This window comes from Mauremys mutica, chromosome 14, assembly GCF_020497125.1.
Source record: "Mauremys mutica isolate MM-2020 ecotype Southern chromosome 14, ASM2049712v1, whole genome shotgun sequence".
NCBI classification, from domain to species: domain Eukaryota; kingdom Metazoa; phylum Chordata; order Testudines; family Geoemydidae; genus Mauremys; species Mauremys mutica.
The window spans coordinates 11,658,048-11,675,651 of record NC_059085.1 but is presented as its reverse complement, the minus strand read 5'-3'; the positions used below and the strand labels follow the sequence as shown (position 1 = coordinate 11,675,651).

Genomic DNA, 17,604 nt, shown 5'->3' with positions numbered 1-17,604 from the left:
CGGCCCCGGCCACCGCAGGTCTCCCCCCGCCGCCGCCGCGACCCTGCCTGGAGCAGGTCCCAGCCCCCGCCTGCCACCCCCCCTCCGCGTGTTCCCCCCCCTCCGCCGCGTTGTGTTGCGTCCCTGCCTGACAGAACGCAGCCGCCTCTCCCCTGCCTGCTGCCTGGAGGGCTCCCAGCAGATTTGCTGTCTGCTGCCGCAGGGTCCTAGTGCCTGCCCTCCGCCAGTACTGGCAAGGCAGGCTGCCCTTACCCTGAGCCTCTCCAACCCCAAACCCTCAGCCCCAGCCAGAGCCCTCATTCCCCCCGCACCCTAATCCTCAGCCCCAGCCCTGAGCCCTCATCCCCCTGGACCCTAATCCTCTGCCCCAGCCCTGAGCGCCCCCACATCATGAACCCCTCATCCCCCCGCACCCTAATACTTCTGCCCCAGCCCTGAGCGTCCCCACATCATGAACCCCTCATCCACAGCCCTCACCCCACACTCCAAACCTCTGCCCTAGCCCTGAGCCCCCTCCTGCATCATGAACCCCTCATCCACAGCCCTCACCCCACAGCCCAACCCTCTTCCCTAGCCCTGAGCCCCCTCCTGCATCATGTACCCCTCATCCTCACCCTGCACTCCCTCCTATCCCCAAACTCCCTCCCCCTTCCCATACACCCCTTCCCAACTCCAAACTCCATCCCAAAGCCTGCACCCTTCACCTCCTCCTGCACACCTGCCCCAACCCAGAGCCTGCACCCAGCACCCTTCCTGCACCCTAATCCCCAGCCCAGGATCTGCACCCCAGACCTCCCCCGCCGAGCCCCCTCCCAGAGCCTTAGGCAGGTGGGGGCGGAGTTGGGGGGGGCGGAGTTGGGGGCGGGTTCTGGGCCCCACCAAAATTTTTACAAACTTGCCACCCATGGCCCTTCCCCCTCTTTCACCCCAGCCCAGCCGGGCACTTCCTAGGAAGCCACCCTCCCTCCTAGCCCCGCCCCTTCCCTAAGCCCCACCCTCTGTCACCGTCTATGCGGATGTGCACTCTGATAGGCCCACGTATGGACACGCTCACCACGCGGAGCCAATCCGCTGCAGCCACAGCGCCCTGGCGAACAGGGGGCGGAGCGAGGGGCGCTGAGGGGATAAAAGGGGCCGTGGGGGCGCTGGCAGCCGCTCGCCGTCCCGTCCCCGCCCGAGGCCGAGCGCCATGGAGCCCTTCGACCTGCTCGTGCGCAGCCCCACGCAGCGGCACCCGGACCTGCGCCTCCGCGGCGAGCCCGGCTGGACCGTGCGGCAGCTCAAGGCCCGGCTGCGCCGCCTGCACCCGGAGGAGCCGGTGAGGAGCGGACCGGCCCCAGGCCCCCTCCCGGGCCGCTCCCCTCCGCGCCCCAGCGGGGGCCTCGAGCCCCAGCCCGCGGCCGCCCCGCGTTCCTCGCCCCCGGCCGGGGGAGGGGGGAGGGGAGTGGCGGGGACCGGGGTGACTGCGGGGGGGGGGAGCGGAGCAATGAGGGGAGCGGGGCCCCCACCACGTTCCGGGCCCCTGTCCGGGGCTGTGACCCCCGCTCTCCGGTGAGCGCCTTTACCGGGGCCGCTGCGGGCTTCCCTGGGGAGACGAGTGTTTCCCCGCCCGGGGAGTCCCGACCCCCCCCCTCCGGGGGACTTGTGGGGGTGTCGCGGGGTTATTGTAGGGTGGGGGCCTGGGGTTGTCACCCTTCAGCGGCGGCTGCTAGCCCAGGGCCCGGCGCTGAAGTCAGGGTGGCGAAACTGCCTCCTCCCCCCTTGCGACACCCTCCCCCGGGACACCCTGTCGGGTCCGGCCCCTGCAGTTACAGCCCCCTGAGACTTCAGCTGCAAATAGCTGCAATCCTTAATTTCAGGATTTTTAAAATCCCATGACGGTGAAATTGACCAAAATGGGCTGTGAATTTGGTAGGGCCCTAACAAGGCGAGCCCATACTTGGGAGGCTTCCAGGAGTGGACCCGCCTGCTTGTGTTACAGCAGCGCTGTTGTCATTTCTATTGCATAAGCTACGTGGCCTCCCTCTTTAAAAACATAAATAAATAAATCACACTAATTACAGCAGCCCTGGCTCTAAAGGCTGCACTATTTAACAGGAGGTGGAAGTGTTCCTGCAGTGTAGCTCTAGCTTTGCTGGTCCCAGGGTTTTAGACGTACAAGCTGGGTGAGGTAAAACTTTTTGTGTTAGACCAACTTCAGTTGGTGAGGAGACGAACTCTCGAGCTTACACAGAGCTGAAGAACCTTCAGGTCCTGAAGAAGAGCTCTGTGTGAGCTTGAAACAAGTCTTCACCAGCAGAAGCTGGTCCAATAAAAGATATTACATCACCCACTTTCTGTCTGTAAAAGTGTTCAGAGGTTCAGGGAACTTCAGCATCTATTTCCTGTCTCTTTACAGTTTGATAATGTGAAGCAAAAAAACCTCCCTCCCTCCGGGATTCCAGAACACCTGCTTCTGCATGGTTGGCTGGTTGCAAATGTTGCAGTGCAAGTCCAAATAGTTTGTAAATATGTTATGGAAATCAGTTAGAATACAGAAGCGAAACTCGTTCAGAATATGGGGAAATTGTTTGGGGTTTTTTGCTTTTTCTTCCTGTTCTGCTGCCGTTTAATGTTGATGTGGCTTACTAGCGTGTTGGATGCTGAAGTAGTTTGCGTTTGGATTCTTAAGTTTTCCCCCAATGGTAACAGTTTCTTAGGAAGTGGCAGTATAGGCAAAGTAAAAACAAAAGTTTTAAGTTAGTGTTCCAGGCAAGACAAGGGAGTTAAATGACTGCATTATTTTTATGTAGAAAGAAAATTTATCCATGAAATAACTATGAAACTGTTTGTTTTTCTCTGTAAGCATTAGATTCATTGAGAAAAATCTTTTGGACTTAGTCTTAAAAAACAACATAGCTGCTTGTTTCAGTGTGAAATAGTAAAAACAAGATCTAAATACTATGTCAGATATTCTGGTTATGGGTACTGTAGGAAACCCCAAAATAACTGTTCTATATGCTTCTTATTACTAATCAAATAAGTAGACATAACAATCTGTACAAATGTGAGTTGACATGATGAAGGGAGGCAGTAGGCATGCATTGGGCTTTCAAGCAGGGTGGCTTGATTTAAATCAGTTTTAATCTGTCAATCAGCAAACAGGAAACCTTGTTTTTAAGTAATAGATTTTAATTGTGGTTTTCACTTTAATTACTCTTCTAAAAAGGTTGATTCTTTTTGATAACCAACCTGTTGATATGTAACTAAGTACAGGCTTTGCACCAAGTCTGTTGTTCTTTTGCTAAAGATACACTACATATGTATTTAAGCAATTATATGCATTAACTTTTTCTTTAGTTTCTTTTTTGCTTGTTAGGAAATGTTGCATAGTGCATTATTTTTTTTTTAAATTTGTGATTTGTGTCAAGCTCTACTTGGATGCAGATTCAAATTCAACTAAAATATACATGATATTTAAAACTATTAAATTTTATTTGTGCTGGAAACACAAATTCAAATAGCTTTGCTTTTAAAACTGATTTTTATTAAACAAAGTACTCTCTCTAGTTAGTGAATTTAACCTGATTATTTCTGTTGACTGTGTCCTTCAGGATTTTATAATTTAGGCCTAGTCTACACTGGGCGAGGAAGATCGATCTAAGTTATGCAACTTCAGCTATGTAAATAACGTAGCTGAAGTGGACATACTTAGATCTACTTACCGCGGGTGTCTTCACTACGGCGACTTGACTGCTGCCGCTCCCCCGTCTACTCTGCCTGCGCCTCTCGCCGAGCTGGAGTACAGGAGTCGACAGGAGAGAGTTCGGGGGTCGATTTATCATGTCTAGACTAGATCCGATAAATCGATCCCCACTGGATCGATCGCTGTCCGTTGATCCAGTGGGTAGTGTAGACATACCCTTGGATCTCATCCTCTCTCAACTAGTTTTTATTCATAGATTTGAAGAGGAAAACAAGTTTTCCTGCCTTTTCAACTCCCAATTTCTAACTTTGAATGAACTGATGATTGAACTGAACTAGGTGAATAGACTGAAATGAAGAATATATTCTCTCTGCACCTGTGGAAAAGGCTACTGCTGTCAAAAAAAACTATTTTAGTACTTCAGAAGACTCAAGTTCCAGGTGTTTAGACAGTGACTTCCAGTTTTCAGTACCTTGAATTTCTTTAACACTTGGCAGCAAACGTGTATTGCTTAAGACAATTTTGTATTTAAATGATGTCAATAGATTATAAATTTAGGCCTTAATTTAGGTTTTAAATTTCAAATTTAATTTTAAATGGATTTATTCTTTAGAACTAAACCTGCTTATTTAATTTAAATGAAAAAATCTGATTTATTTAAATCCATTTTTATCCACCCTGCTTTCAAGTGCCAGATGATGGACAATCTGAGCAAATTCCATGCATGTTGTGAAGATATGCTGCTGTGGAAAATGTTATCTTTCTGCTTAATGCCCAGTGTCGGTAGAAGCCTAGAGGTCTTCATATGCTGCTTTGGGTGTTAAAATGGCATTCATCAGAATTGGTCAGATATATTTATGTAACAATCCTGTCCGACTGGTTTTTAGTAGTGGTGGTAGGACTCTTGCTTTGTAGGCTGGCAGAGTGACCTTTTCCTGTAGGAAGGGGAACATAGTCTCTCTTGCTCTGGGGCAACTCCCATTGACTCTGTGCTCCAACTGCAGGAGGATTTCTGTGTAAACAGCTGCTCAGACTTACTGGGTGGGAGATCATGTGAATTGTCACAAGATTACAAAGTGCCTGCAGCGCTGCTCAGGTTGGTTAATATCCCAAAGCTCCGCTTTAAGGAGCGTAGAGAGGTTCCTTTTTGCCAGGATTGTGGTGGGGACAGCAAAAATTGGGTTTCTGGCCTGTACTACAAAATTAGTCACTTCCTATACCGGAGCAGCTGTTTTATCCTCGTTCTGTATACATTTGTCTAAATCTCTATGGTATTACAAATTTTGCATAGAAGTAATTGACTGAATTGATCTTTACAAGCCAAATTCTTCTTAATAGAGATGCACACAACTTCTGTTCAACTAGGGAGGGGATGCGGGGAGTAGCATTTCTGATTTGTGTATCTGACAGCAGTGTTTGGCCTCTGGTGTTTATCAGTCAGCTTTTACGTACACAGCTTTTCTTATATGAAGCTAACTTTTTTTGGCATTTGAATGCATTTGACAGATTAGTAATCAGTATATTTTTGTCTTCTCTCAAAGCCTGAAGAGGACCAGAAGCTGATTTATTCTGGGAAGCTGCTGCTTGACCACCTTTATTTGAGAGACGTGCTGCCCAAGGTATGGTAATTGTTTATGGTAGCTGCGCTGCAGTATCAAGTGAGGTCAAATAAAGTTTTAATAGATAAAACAATGATTATCAAATGTCTTGACTTTTATTTTAACAGGAGAAGTTTCATGCTCTTCACCTGGTGTACCATTCAAAGAATCTGTCAAAAATGAAAGAGACCAACACAAAGGTATGTTAAATTTAGACGTTTTCTGCATTAGATATTGAAAGGATCAGCAAAAATCTGTGGAATGTGACCTAGTTTTTTAATTACTGTAAGTTTGTAAAGGTTGATTGATAAACAGGGTGGTGAACCTCATGTGTTATGGCAGCATTCCTTCCGAGTTGTAATAGGGCTGGGGGAAGGAACACTTACACATTTGGAATAAGTACTGTAATCACAGAGCAAGGATTGTTTAAATTTCAGAACTGATGGCACCTGAAGAGCTCTGTGGAGCCCAAAAGCTTATCTTTCACCAACAGAAGTTGGTTCACCCACTTTGTGTCTAACTTGTCAAACCTCAGTTTCTAATTGTTTGCATAAACTTGAGTTAACATTACTGCCAGAGGGGGGTGAAATGTTTAATCAAATGTAATTTAGATCCATTAAATAGCTAGTGACCCCTCATATCACAGACTCTTCCACCAATGATGGACACGGTGGCTGGGCTGTATGCAAAGGGTGAAATTGTGGTGCCTGTTCCCCCATGATTACTAAGTCCAATCACACTAGTGGTTATGCTCGTTAGAGGGAGAGGGAAGTGATTACTGTTTGAATAGGGAATGTCCATCATATGAATTTTGCTTGGATTTACTTTGGCAACAGAGCTTCAAAAACATATGGCAGAGGAAATTGAAACTTAAAAACAAGCATTAGAATTTCAATTTAATATGTATTGATTTAGTACACAATACCATATGATGATACAATATTTTATTTCTGAATGGAAGTTAGGTGATTAACTAGTGCACAAGCTTCATATCTGAAGGCATAAATTTCCACCCTTCTTTAAATCAAAAGTGAACAGCATACAGTATGTCCTGATTCCAGTTGGATATTTCACAACACACATGGCAGAGATCCTTGGGACTAGAAATGCTCAGGTATTGCATTTTGATTAAGGTGCATTGTCCTGGTTCTGTAGAGCAGTTTGCAGAGCAGCCACCCACATGCTGCTAGAACGTAAGACCTCATTTCATAAACTCCAAAATTAGATACACATTTAAAAATAAATTCTCACACTAGTACACTTAGGAGAAGGACAGATGATCTTTGCTCTTAAAGGGGACCTGCAAGAGTATTAAAACAAAAAAACAAAAAAAACTAACAACAAAAAGCTAAAGATCCAAGGAAGCTTAACATTTTTTATTCCTCTTTTTAAAAAAAAAAAACAAAAAAAACCCAAAACACTTAGATCTTGTCTAAACACACCACGTATACCATTTTAACCATAGCAATATAGTTAAAGTGGTCCAATGATCTAGTATGGATGAATGCATTTATACTAGTATAAAAATGCTTATACTGATATAACTTACTCTTCTGTGGGAATGGAATAGTTAAAGCAGTACAGCTTGTGTTTAGACAAGCACAAAGTTACCCCAGTTTAAGTTAGTGCAACTTTGTGTAGATAAGTCTGAGTTTTCCAGTTATCGTTTTTATCCAGTGCAGGATCTGTATTTCTAATCCAAAAAAACCCATAAGTAAACCAAAACTTTAAAAAACATACTCAGACCTTTGCATATGATGAGATGATTGGGGGAGTGAAGGAAAGAATCTCAAAACTATTTTCCTTTCCAGGTTACCTTTAAAGGAGTGTTAGAAATAAAATATGTCTGGAAGGGACTGGTTATAACAATAGCTATGACTATTAATTGGTATTGTGGTAATGCCCGTTGTCCTAGATCTGTACAAATGCACAGCAGTTTGGTAAAACTTCAAGAGAACCTTCAGTGCATCCCCTTAGCTTTGCAACAGAAGACTTTTCTCAGATACTGTTCTGAATCAGTTCCAATATTAACTGTATTTAGATTGACGAAACCAATCAACAGCCAAAGACTGTTTCAGCACCTGGTCAAGATCCTTCTGTAGTTTCTTCAAGTGATGGCTTGAGACAGAGGGAGACTTCCTGCAACCAGCTTTCTACAGGGGAAGCCAATACTAGGTAAATATGCCAATAACTTTCTGAAAATGTTGACCATTCATGTTCAACTATGTTCGTTTGTGGGTTTTTTGTGTTCGACAGTCTGTGTTGCCATACTTAATGTTGTAAATGTCAGTGGACTATAAGCCATGTATACTATTCTTCTGGATATTTAAGTGGACACTGAAGGGATTAAATGGATGTATGCCTCTCCAACCGGGGGTGGGGGGGAGTTATCTTTACTGTTACATGTGGAAAAGTAGAATTACTGTTACATTTTCATGGAAATATGAACCTAGAAGCTTCCATGTTGATCCAAAATTCTTACGCAGGTAGCCCCTACAATTGATTTCTCCTTTGTTAGGAAATAAATATTTTCTCCCAGGAATTGCTGTCTCCACTATTGAGCTTCTGACGGTTAGATTGAGCAGGCTTGCTTTTCTCTGAGATCATAGTACTACTTTCTGGGACATTCCTTAAGCATTGCCATTTTGTTTGAATGGACCTGAACATATTTAAAAGCTAAATATCAGATCATTTAATCAGAAAGATGGTTCTTGGGATGCAGTGGTAGTAAGACTGTCTATCTTCCTGTCCCTCCTCTGGTTTCACAACAACATATTTTCGGGATGAAATGTAGATTTCTGCATTCATGTTCTAATAAAAATGCTTGCAGTATTTCAAGCCCAGATTTAAGGTAGGATATACTGAAAGTGTGTGGAATATGATGCTTTACCCATTATAAGATACAAGCAAACAGCTTTTGCGATGCTGTGTCTTTTTTAATAGTACAAGTAGGGAAAGACTTGGGGAAGTGAGCCTGCCTGGTCTTTTGTAAACAAACATCCTGTGTTTTACCCTTTCGATAAGGATTGAAACTGCTCAGCATCCCCATGGTGTGGCTCCTGGGTACTCTGCATATACCACTTACAACATACTACAGATGTCCTGGTTTCAGCAGATTTATGCAAGACAGTACTACATGCAATAGTAAGTTTTCGTTTTTGTTTCCTACTCTCCCTGGGAGCCTTGAAATGTTCTATTTCTTAATGAGGGAATTTTTTCCCTTCCCTCAGGTGTAATGTAGTTGAAAGGCATGTTACTTAGCCTTTAGGATTCAGATGTCTGACGTAAATATAAATGCTGTATGTGGCTCCTAAAATGTAATTGGTTTAGTTTTACTTGCAACTTTTTGCCTAGATAAAGCTAAGTGCTGCAAAACTTGATACGGTTACCCAGCCTGGTGCAGGGCTTAAGTACTGAGGTTTTGAAAGATTTCAGCAGTGGAGTACTGAAATAAACCCTTCGTATTCCAACTTTACGAAGATGGATGTTATCCCATTTTACAGAAGGTGAAACTGACCCACGACGTTGAACTTATCCCATCATGTGGCATGTCATTGGCATCAACAGGGCTGATTTCTGTCACAACTTGCTGCTTCCTAGTTGCACATGAATTTAAGATTAACAAGTTTTTATTCCTGCCTTATTATCCTTTGCAGAGCTTGACAAAATCTTACTGCTTTTTTCTTCTTTTCAGCTTGGCTGCTGTTTCTGCTGATAGATCACCTACTCAAAGGTCACAAGAGATACCAGTGGCACCAGTTGCAGCTCCAGCTCCAGCCCCTCTTCCAGATGCATTTCCTGCACAAAACCTGCCTGGAAACCATAATGCCCCTCCTCAGCTTAATGCAGGGGCCAATCAGAATTTGCAAATGAATGCCCAGGGGGGTCCTCTCATGGAAGAGGAGGAGGAGATGAATCGAGATTGGTTGGACTGGCTTTATTCGGCAACCCTGTTCTTCGTTTTTGTCAACATTATCTACTTCTACTCCAGCCTCAGCAGGTTCCTCATGGTTATGGGCGGCACAGTTCTGATGTACCTGTAAGCATCCATGTCTCATGAAGTAAACATTTTCAGTGTTGACTTGTCATTCAGGTGACTGTTCTTTGGAGCAGTTTGTCTGCGCTGTGGTAGTCTTTGTTGTAATCAAGTCTCTTATAGCTCATCTGTGCGTCAGTTGTATTAGTTTAACTATAATCATAGTTAAAGCAATACAACCCCCTAGTGAGGGATGCATTCATAGTGGTATAAAAGTGCTTTTTACTTGTGTAACTTGTTCCATATAGGACAGGAAGGTGCTAGACTAGGATAGGACACCTTTATATTGGTATAACTGTAGCCACACAAGGGTTTATATCTGTATCACTGTAAGAAATCACATTCCTAGCCAAAATAATTGATACTTCCCACTGTTGAGCAGGTGTATCACAGGATCAGCAAATCTACTACTGTAACTCTTAGCTCAACATTTTTGAGGGGAATTCTTTAAAGTCAAAGTTACAATAAAACATCAACACACTACATCATACACTACTAGTTCAGGTTAATATTCAAAGGACATGGCTAACACGTGTACAGTCATGTGCAACCATGTCTTTGGTAGGGGATTGATCCATACCTTTATAAAATGTGGCTAAGCATTTTTTACCATGGTTGACTGCTTGTAAACATGCAAAACTAATTTGAATACAGTGTAATCCTTAGCCACTTTCTTGACTAGGAAAAAATGCAACCAGTCAAACTGACCACTTTTTTGCTCCGAATGGGGAGGTAATTTGTAGTACTTCACAAACGGGCAGAGATTGGGAAGCTGCTCAGAATTTGTGCTGATCTTCAAATAATCGTCGTTCTCCTTTACATGCTTGGATCAGCTGTGACATTAGTGTAGACCTTTAAATTGCCACAAGTAGGCCTAAGAGTTAACACATTCAAACAGAAGCAGTCCACAGGTAGTGTTATTTCCGGCTGTCTGGAGACTCAGGAAGTCAGCACTGGATTACATCTGGTTAGTATTTTGAACTTTATCTTCAGAGCCACAAGGGTAGAACATTTTAAAAGTTTACATTTTTGGCATACAAGATGCAGCCACTAGGGAGGGGAAGAGATTAGTTTGCCAAATGGCCACACATTGGCCTGTTATGACCTCTCTTTGTGAGCCACACAGCATGAGGGAGCAATGCCAGCACCCCAACTTCAGTTACCCTGTTAGGACAGGGCAGTGTAGGGAAAACCAAGGTACGGGGATACATGCTGCTGCTTTAGAAAGGAGCACTCCATCCTAGTTCTGCTACACGCTGCAGCGTCTGTTCTAGCCTGCTGGGGCCCTGATCAAAGACCCCTTAGGCTGTGATGGAGCAGCCTGTATAGAGCTGGTTCCACTGCAGCCTCTTGAATGCTATGCTGTGCCTTGCTGCCATACTGCTGGGGGTAGGGATTGTGGTGGAGAAGGTTTTTTTTGGGAGCCTTCCTCCAGCACCTCAACAAATCAGAATTTATCCCAGTGTCTTGAACAAACTGTCTACTTGTGTGTGCATATTTGAGTGTTTTTGCTAGGCCTGAAGTGTAGCAAGGCAGGAGTAACCTTTAGCTAACTGGTATTCACAATGAGTTCTTGTCTTCCAGGCACCACGCTGGCTGGTTTCCATTTAGACGACAGCCAGTTCATCCTCTTCCAAACAATGTTCTTCCCCAAGCTGCGATAAACCAGGACCAAAACAATAACTTACAGGTATTGGCTCAATATTTGACATACAACAGGAAATCCTGGGAAAGGGTTTAGTTTCCATTTTCCAAACATTTCTATCACTCTAGATGAATAGTGTTCTCTACAAAATCTTCTGCTGGAAACTTCTTTTCCTGGTAAAATATCTAATCTAGCCTTCTTTTCTCAGAGTCCTAGAGTCACAGATCCTCTAGTCTGACCACCTGTATTTTACAGGCCACCAACACCACTCAGCCACTCGCATGCTAAACCCAACTGAAATTAGACCAAAATATTAACAGCCTCCAGGAGACTAAATTTATTATGTGCCACAGGCAAAGAACAGGAGGGATCTGGTTAATTCCTGCTCTGTCTGGTTGTTACCACTGTAATATGTACTCTGATACTTTTGCTTTCATAGAAATCAAAGTATCTTTCCTGTCATATGTTAGAAATATATTTGGTTTTAATACTTAACCCTGGCAATCTCCTGGTATTTTGTAGTTGATGCATTTTGTTCCAGAAAATCCTCACTTGGCCAAGGGCTACTGTGGCTGTTATCAGTGTAACAAGCTCAACAATTTTTCATATTTTAGGAAGAGGCAAATATTTGCAGTGCTTGTTAACACTGAACTACTGCAGCAGGTGTTAACAGTCCCACCATAATCTCTCAATTACAAGTGAACGGCTCATAATTGCAGATAAAACTTGAATGTGTATGAGTCTTAATCTGGTATGGAGGGTTGTACATAATGTTTCTCTCTGTATATGCCGTTAATGGGACATGTTCAAGTTGGCATTTTCATTTGGTCTTAGTACTTGGTGTGGAATTGTGCTTTTAGTGCTGACCAATTTACAACTAGAACATCAAAGTATTTTTGAGACTCAGCAGCTTGTTTTGGTGTGTCAGATGCATTGTTCCCACTTGTAAATATGTCATAAAATAGTTTTATTTAGCACAGGACAGTCTTGGCCCTGGTGGCAATGGTGGGTGGTTTTACTGTGTCTTAGCTGTGTTGTCTCTCGAGCTGTAATTCTGGGACAATGGGTAATAAAGGAGTGAAATACTGCAGTAGAATCAGGGCTGTTAATGAGTCCTGTACGTTCTTCAGTTGAAAGGAATTAAAATAACTTGTTTTTTAGAAAGGAATCTGGCTTTTAGAATTTGGTTTTCTTAAAACTGTCCCCACTTATGAGAGATACTTTACATTGTCAGGAGGAAAATGTAGGTGGAGAAGCTGAACCTGAGGCTGTTGCTGAGGAAGGAAGAGCTTTACCAGAAAATCAGCAGGACAGTCCTTCACTTATGAACACAGCCTGGCTTTTCTTCAAGACTTTCTTTGCATCACTGCTGCCAGAAGGGCCACCAGCTGTGGCCAACTAACCGATTTTGATATCGACGCACTACCCCGTCTGTAACTCCAGCAGATAACTCTTCGGTATACCTGACTAGTCTGGACACCAACTCCAAAGTTAAAAGAACAAGTATCAGTGGGATTTCCCCATCTTATAGCAACTACGCAACCTGAAAGCTGCAAGAAGCCTTAAACCTTTACAGCATATAGACTAAAATGTACTGTGCTTTCCATGTCTTCATTCCAAAGAACTTCAGTGTGCTGTATAGCGGGCATTAAATTAGAGGGCCTAGCGTTGTACAGCAGTGCCCTAAATGCACAGACAGTAAGCAGCTGTCGGAGATGTAAGAGAAGCAGATTGCTTCTACCAGTGCTATTTGATTCCTGTTGGAATGTTTCAAATGCTGTTTAAATTACACTGAGTGTAGTATCTCATATATATAAAACAAGGAACTGCTGTTAAGTATTGGCAGACTTTTCTAGGGAAGACTTACCCTTAAATTGCTTAAAGGAATGCAGTGCTTAATCTTAAAAGAAAATGAAGACAAATCATGTTTTCTCTGTAAATTTCCTGTGGAGGACATACTGTGTAATACAGTAATTACCTACTTTGTCAGAAAATGAGATAACCAGAGCCTTTGATAAACAAGTACACCAAATGGATCAGCTGAGTTACAGGGTGAATTTCAAGTTGTCAAAATCAGGTGTTTTTAAAAACTATTTAAAGGTTCCCTTTCTGGCTTGAAAATCCCAAAGCTTCATTCATCTAGAATTTAGTTGCACTGTGCATCATGTAACCGCTTCCAGGATGCTCAATTTAAGTAGCCTAGAGGTTCTATATTCAATCCATTTAATTGTGTAATGTTAGACCAATGCCACAATCACTTTCTTGCTGTCAACTTGAACTCAGAAGGGCCTGTTACCTTTGTCAGCTAGAACTTTCCGAATCCCAGAAGTTTGTGACAAATGGCTACATTCCTTTTGAGATGTACAGAAAAGCGTCAACTAGGCTTCTGCATCCCAGCAAGCACAAGATTGCTCCAGAGCAACTTTCACCGTACTCATTTCTTCCTTCCTGGTGTTCCCTTTAACTTCTAACATTTTCAGGGGCTTTGTTTTCAAGAACAATCAGTTGTGTGCAGACTTGACCACAATCAGAAAACTGCCCTGTGCAAATGGATGGTGTGCACCTAACTTGCTGTCTGCAGAGCCAGTCACTAATTGCATGTATACCTAAACAGAGCCTTTGCACATTTTAAAAACTAGATTTACTCCTCAACAGCCTATAATTTTGTTTCCCAATGTGCCTTGGATGGCTTCTCTTTGCACAAACAAAAGTTGAAGTTACAATGGTCAGACAACTTGTAGCTGCTCCTAGTAGTTGTGTAGGTGTTCAGGAAGTTGGCCTGATGTATGAGGCTCCTTTGACATATGCATGGGTTTGCAATGCATTGTTTTAGCTCAGGGATAATGTTTTATTGCGAAGTAAACATCTGGGTTGGGGTTTTTTTGGGTGGGGGGAGGGGACAGAATGTGCAATTAACATCTCTTGTCAATAATGCTACTTGTAGATGGAAAAACTGCATTATAAAGCTTTAAAGCAAATGTCTTGTCATGCTAATGTGCATGAACTTGTTCTGTACAGTTGACCATGTAATTACTTAATCTGAACTTCTTAATCCTGTTCTTTCCACATATTACACCTACCCATTAAACATGGTTTAATGTTTGTCAGTGTTTTATCTACTGCAGTTAAGCTTTTATTCATTCCTTCTCATAACAAATTAGCTTGAGATAAATCCTTCACCACTGCATAATAGAGTTCCTGTTTCAGAAACTTGCAGCCTCAGTGGGAAGCTGTCACTCCTATAAATCTGCTGAGGTGGCAGTGAAGAGGAAGGTAAGTAAAGTAATACACCCTCTAACAAATCCCTTTTTAAAGCATGATTATCTGTATCCCTGAGAGGAGTGAGAAGTCTCCATGCTTATTGTTACAATGTAATGTGCCTGAAAAAACCTGACAGCCTTGTTTCATATGTATATAATCCAGTAAGGCAAAGGGCCCTGTTAATAAGCAAGATTATGCTTGGAAAGACTACTTGTGGTGGAAAATGGTGATTTCACTAAACACACAAACTACTGAAAAAATATGTCCATTGATAACTGAACCTTTCGGATGGAAACAATAAAACACTGCTTAAATTTAGACTTTCCCCTTTCTGTGCATAAAACAGCGAGTGACATTTCTCTTAAAACAGCTGCCTTTGCTGTTACTAGAGCTGGTGCTCCAGGCAATTGTGCAGTATTCATTACACAGAAAGTTGAGGAAGAATCAGCCATAGGCATCCCAAATTGATTTGATCAAATTGTCTACCCCATCCCTAACATAATTTCCTGCAACTGAAAGTTTTACAGTGATTAAAAACTAGTGGAATTATAATAAAATCAAAATTTGCCAAGCTTATGCCAAATTCAACTCTATTGTATCAGCTGACAGTCCCTCTCCTGAAAAGTACAACCCAACAAGCCCTCATTGATGAGGGGGGAGAGGATGCAGTTAAATGTATAAGTTGATTAACATGCTGTATTCGTATCAATTTTTCCCCACCCATCAACCCCTCATGGATTGATTTTTTTTTTCTATTGGGATTCTCAGGTGCTTTGAAGGAAACAGAGGGTGGGGGCCAGGCTGAAGAGTTCTGGGAGGCCAGCCCATGTGTAGGGTAGGGAGCCAGGAGACTTGTAAAAGATGCTGAGAGAGGCTAATAAATGGGTGGTTAAGGATAGTGGTGGAGGAGCAAGGTCAGGCTGCGAGATAGGTCTGGAGGGGCTGAGTAGTAAAGGTCCTAGAAGTCTGATGGGGTGAAAGGAGGGAGCTAGTGGTGGGATTGAACAGAGGGATGTGGTTGGGGGGAGGCTTATGTGATTAGTACTGGGGCGGGGAAGAAGGCTAGTCCAGAGGTTACTGCACTGACAGGAGTTGGGGAGCTTAGGCAGCAGAAAAATGGATTGATTGTGGAGGAAGAAGCAGAAAGATGTGAAAACTGCCTGCTTGAGGGAGGGAGAAGTTGAAGATGAACCATAAATTTATGGGCAAAAAATATACGTAATTTAGGCTTTACTGATGGGTCCAACAACAAGCTGTTCAATGATAACTTCTCGCTTTATCTGTCTGTCTTACCAACTCTATTTCAACCATTGAAACAAACAGCAGCTCAGGCGTGTAGCTTTTCAACTAGCCGCCTGGATGCAGGCGAACACCATAGAAAACAACACACTTGTGAAAGTATAAAAGTTGTAAATAGGGGGATTGGCCACAAGGTGGCAGAGTGAGTGAACTGGTTTCCATGGCGCTCTGCCCTCCTCAGTCTGTCACTATTTTGCCAGCAGGGAAACCAGGGCAGGGCCATCCTAGGTTCTGGGTTCTAAAATTATCTCAGGCTTTTGTCTTTCCAGCTATTTTAAAGTGGTAGTTCATCAATTTAGCGAGTGTGTAAAACTGCAATCACAACGCTGGTGCTCGCCTGGGCTGTTCCCCATGGCACAGGAACGAGGAATTTAAAATCAGACTGACGGCTGCTCAGGCCCAATAACTGCTCCTAGCTAACGGCTGAGGGTGGTCACAGAATCATTTCCTCTCCGCTCCTGCTGCTGGTAACATTTGTGTCCCTCCGCTGGCATTGAGCAGGAAGAGCCTCAGCTGGTGGGAATTGTCATCCTATGGGAGCTCAGACATTTTTCTCCAGCTGAGGATCTGTCCTGCTTCCTTCAAGTATAAATGATTGGGGATGATCCAGGTCCAGCATGGTTTAATTTTTACCAGATGCCAAAGATACTAATCCCCTTTAGGGAAAAGTCACGCTCAGCTTATGATCAGGTACTAGAATTTTCAGTCAGGGACATAAAGCTGAGCTGTGTTTCCCTTTGAATTTAAGGCACTGCAACTGTGCTCATCACTGGAATATCTAGTCCCCATGAAAAAATCTTACTGGGATTTTATACCTCTAGGTAGCAGAGAACAGCTCTACCCTGACATGCAATTGTATAAAATGGGATAATCAGATCCCCCGAGTGCCTGTGTCAGAGACAAAAGTACATTTCTATTGCTTTTTAATCGCTTTAGCCCTGAAGAAACCTCTCATCAAAGAGAGGCAGCTGGATTCTATTCCTTGTTGTCTTATCAACATGATTGTTTACTAAGTTCCAGTCAGTTTCACCTGTGCAAACCTATTGACGGCACTAGGACTGCAAAGGTGTTACTGAGCATAATTTGGCCTTTCTTAGTGGTGCTTAGAAGAACACAGCCTTCTCTCAGCTGAGGTTTGCAGAAGTACTAGTCAGGAACTAAACCTCATTTTCCCTGGTAGCGAGAACACATGAGATGATCTGGGAGATAACCATGGGATCTTATGATGCTGTTTGTGCAGAGGCACGTTGTCAAACAGAGCTGCCCTCTAAAGTCTAATCTGAAAATTTTTCATAGTGAACTACTTCAATCTCTGTGTGTCTCGCTCAGAAGGGTGAAAAACCAGGTGGTCTGAACCTGTATGTCTAAGGAGGCTGTGGGCTTTTTTCATCTGATGTTTAGTTGATTGACCACTTCTTCCTGTTGTGTTTTGCCCCGAACACTTTAAGCAGGCTGTCCCTGCTGAGCAGACAACTCAAGCCAGAGAATGTGTTAATTTGGCCAGAGGGGTGTTACTAAAATTTGATGCTTCTCTAAGCCACCTACTTTCCATTAAACCTGAAGAGAGTTGGATGCTTGAATGCTCCTGCCTCTGTTGAAGAATTCAATCATGGATTTAAGATACTGAGCAGTGCTAGCCCCAAGGATTCAGACATCCTGGGTCAGACTTCCCCAAATCACGAGACTGGCTTGAGAATCATGAGAGTTTAAAAACAATAAAGGCTGAGTTCTTTTCATGGGAGAGTCTCATAGAATCCCAGGCCTCCCAGAGCTTGGGCTTTAAGGAAAGCACCGAGGCAATGGGCCTTGGGATAAAATCATAAATTGGCCGCACTGGACAGTTGGCCAGTAAATTCCTTGGCCTAGCTGGAGTCTCCTTTGAGTTTCACAAGGCCATGCCCTGCTCGAGTGCTGAATCTTTGACAAGCCAAAATAGGCAGGATTTTTCCTGCAGCTCTGAGCCCAGCTCCCTTCTACGGCTTCCAAGAGCGGAACGGGGGTGAAAACCTGAATGGGAGCATAGCCTGGGGGTAAGTGGTTATCAGTCACTTTGATCTGTGGGCTTCCACCCTGCTCAGCA

At 43.6% G+C, this 17,604-nt stretch overlaps 1 protein-coding gene across 2 annotated transcripts; it reads left to right on the top strand.

The window, feature by feature from the left end:
• The first annotated feature begins 1,171 nt into the window (after window positions 1–1,171).
• On the top strand, window positions 1,172–14,066 carry HERPUD1 (homocysteine inducible ER protein with ubiquitin like domain 1). 2 transcript variants are annotated; one of them, XM_044987683.1, is made up of 8 exons: window positions 1,172–1,318; window positions 5,227–5,304; window positions 5,412–5,483; window positions 7,325–7,458; window positions 8,308–8,427; window positions 8,978–9,322; window positions 10,904–11,009; window positions 12,199–14,066. In XM_044987683.1, the coding sequence occupies exons 1-8, from the start codon at window positions 1,190–1,192 to the stop codon at window positions 12,364–12,366; spliced, it is 1,152 nt and encodes a 383-aa protein (XP_044843618.1). In that variant the 5' UTR covers window positions 1,172–1,189; the 3' UTR covers window positions 12,367–14,066. The 2 variants fall into 2 exon arrangements, with proteins under 2 accessions (XP_044843618.1, XP_044843616.1); XM_044987681.1 differs by having other exon boundaries at window positions 5,409–5,483.
• Window positions 14,067–17,604: the final 3,538 nt, after the last annotated feature.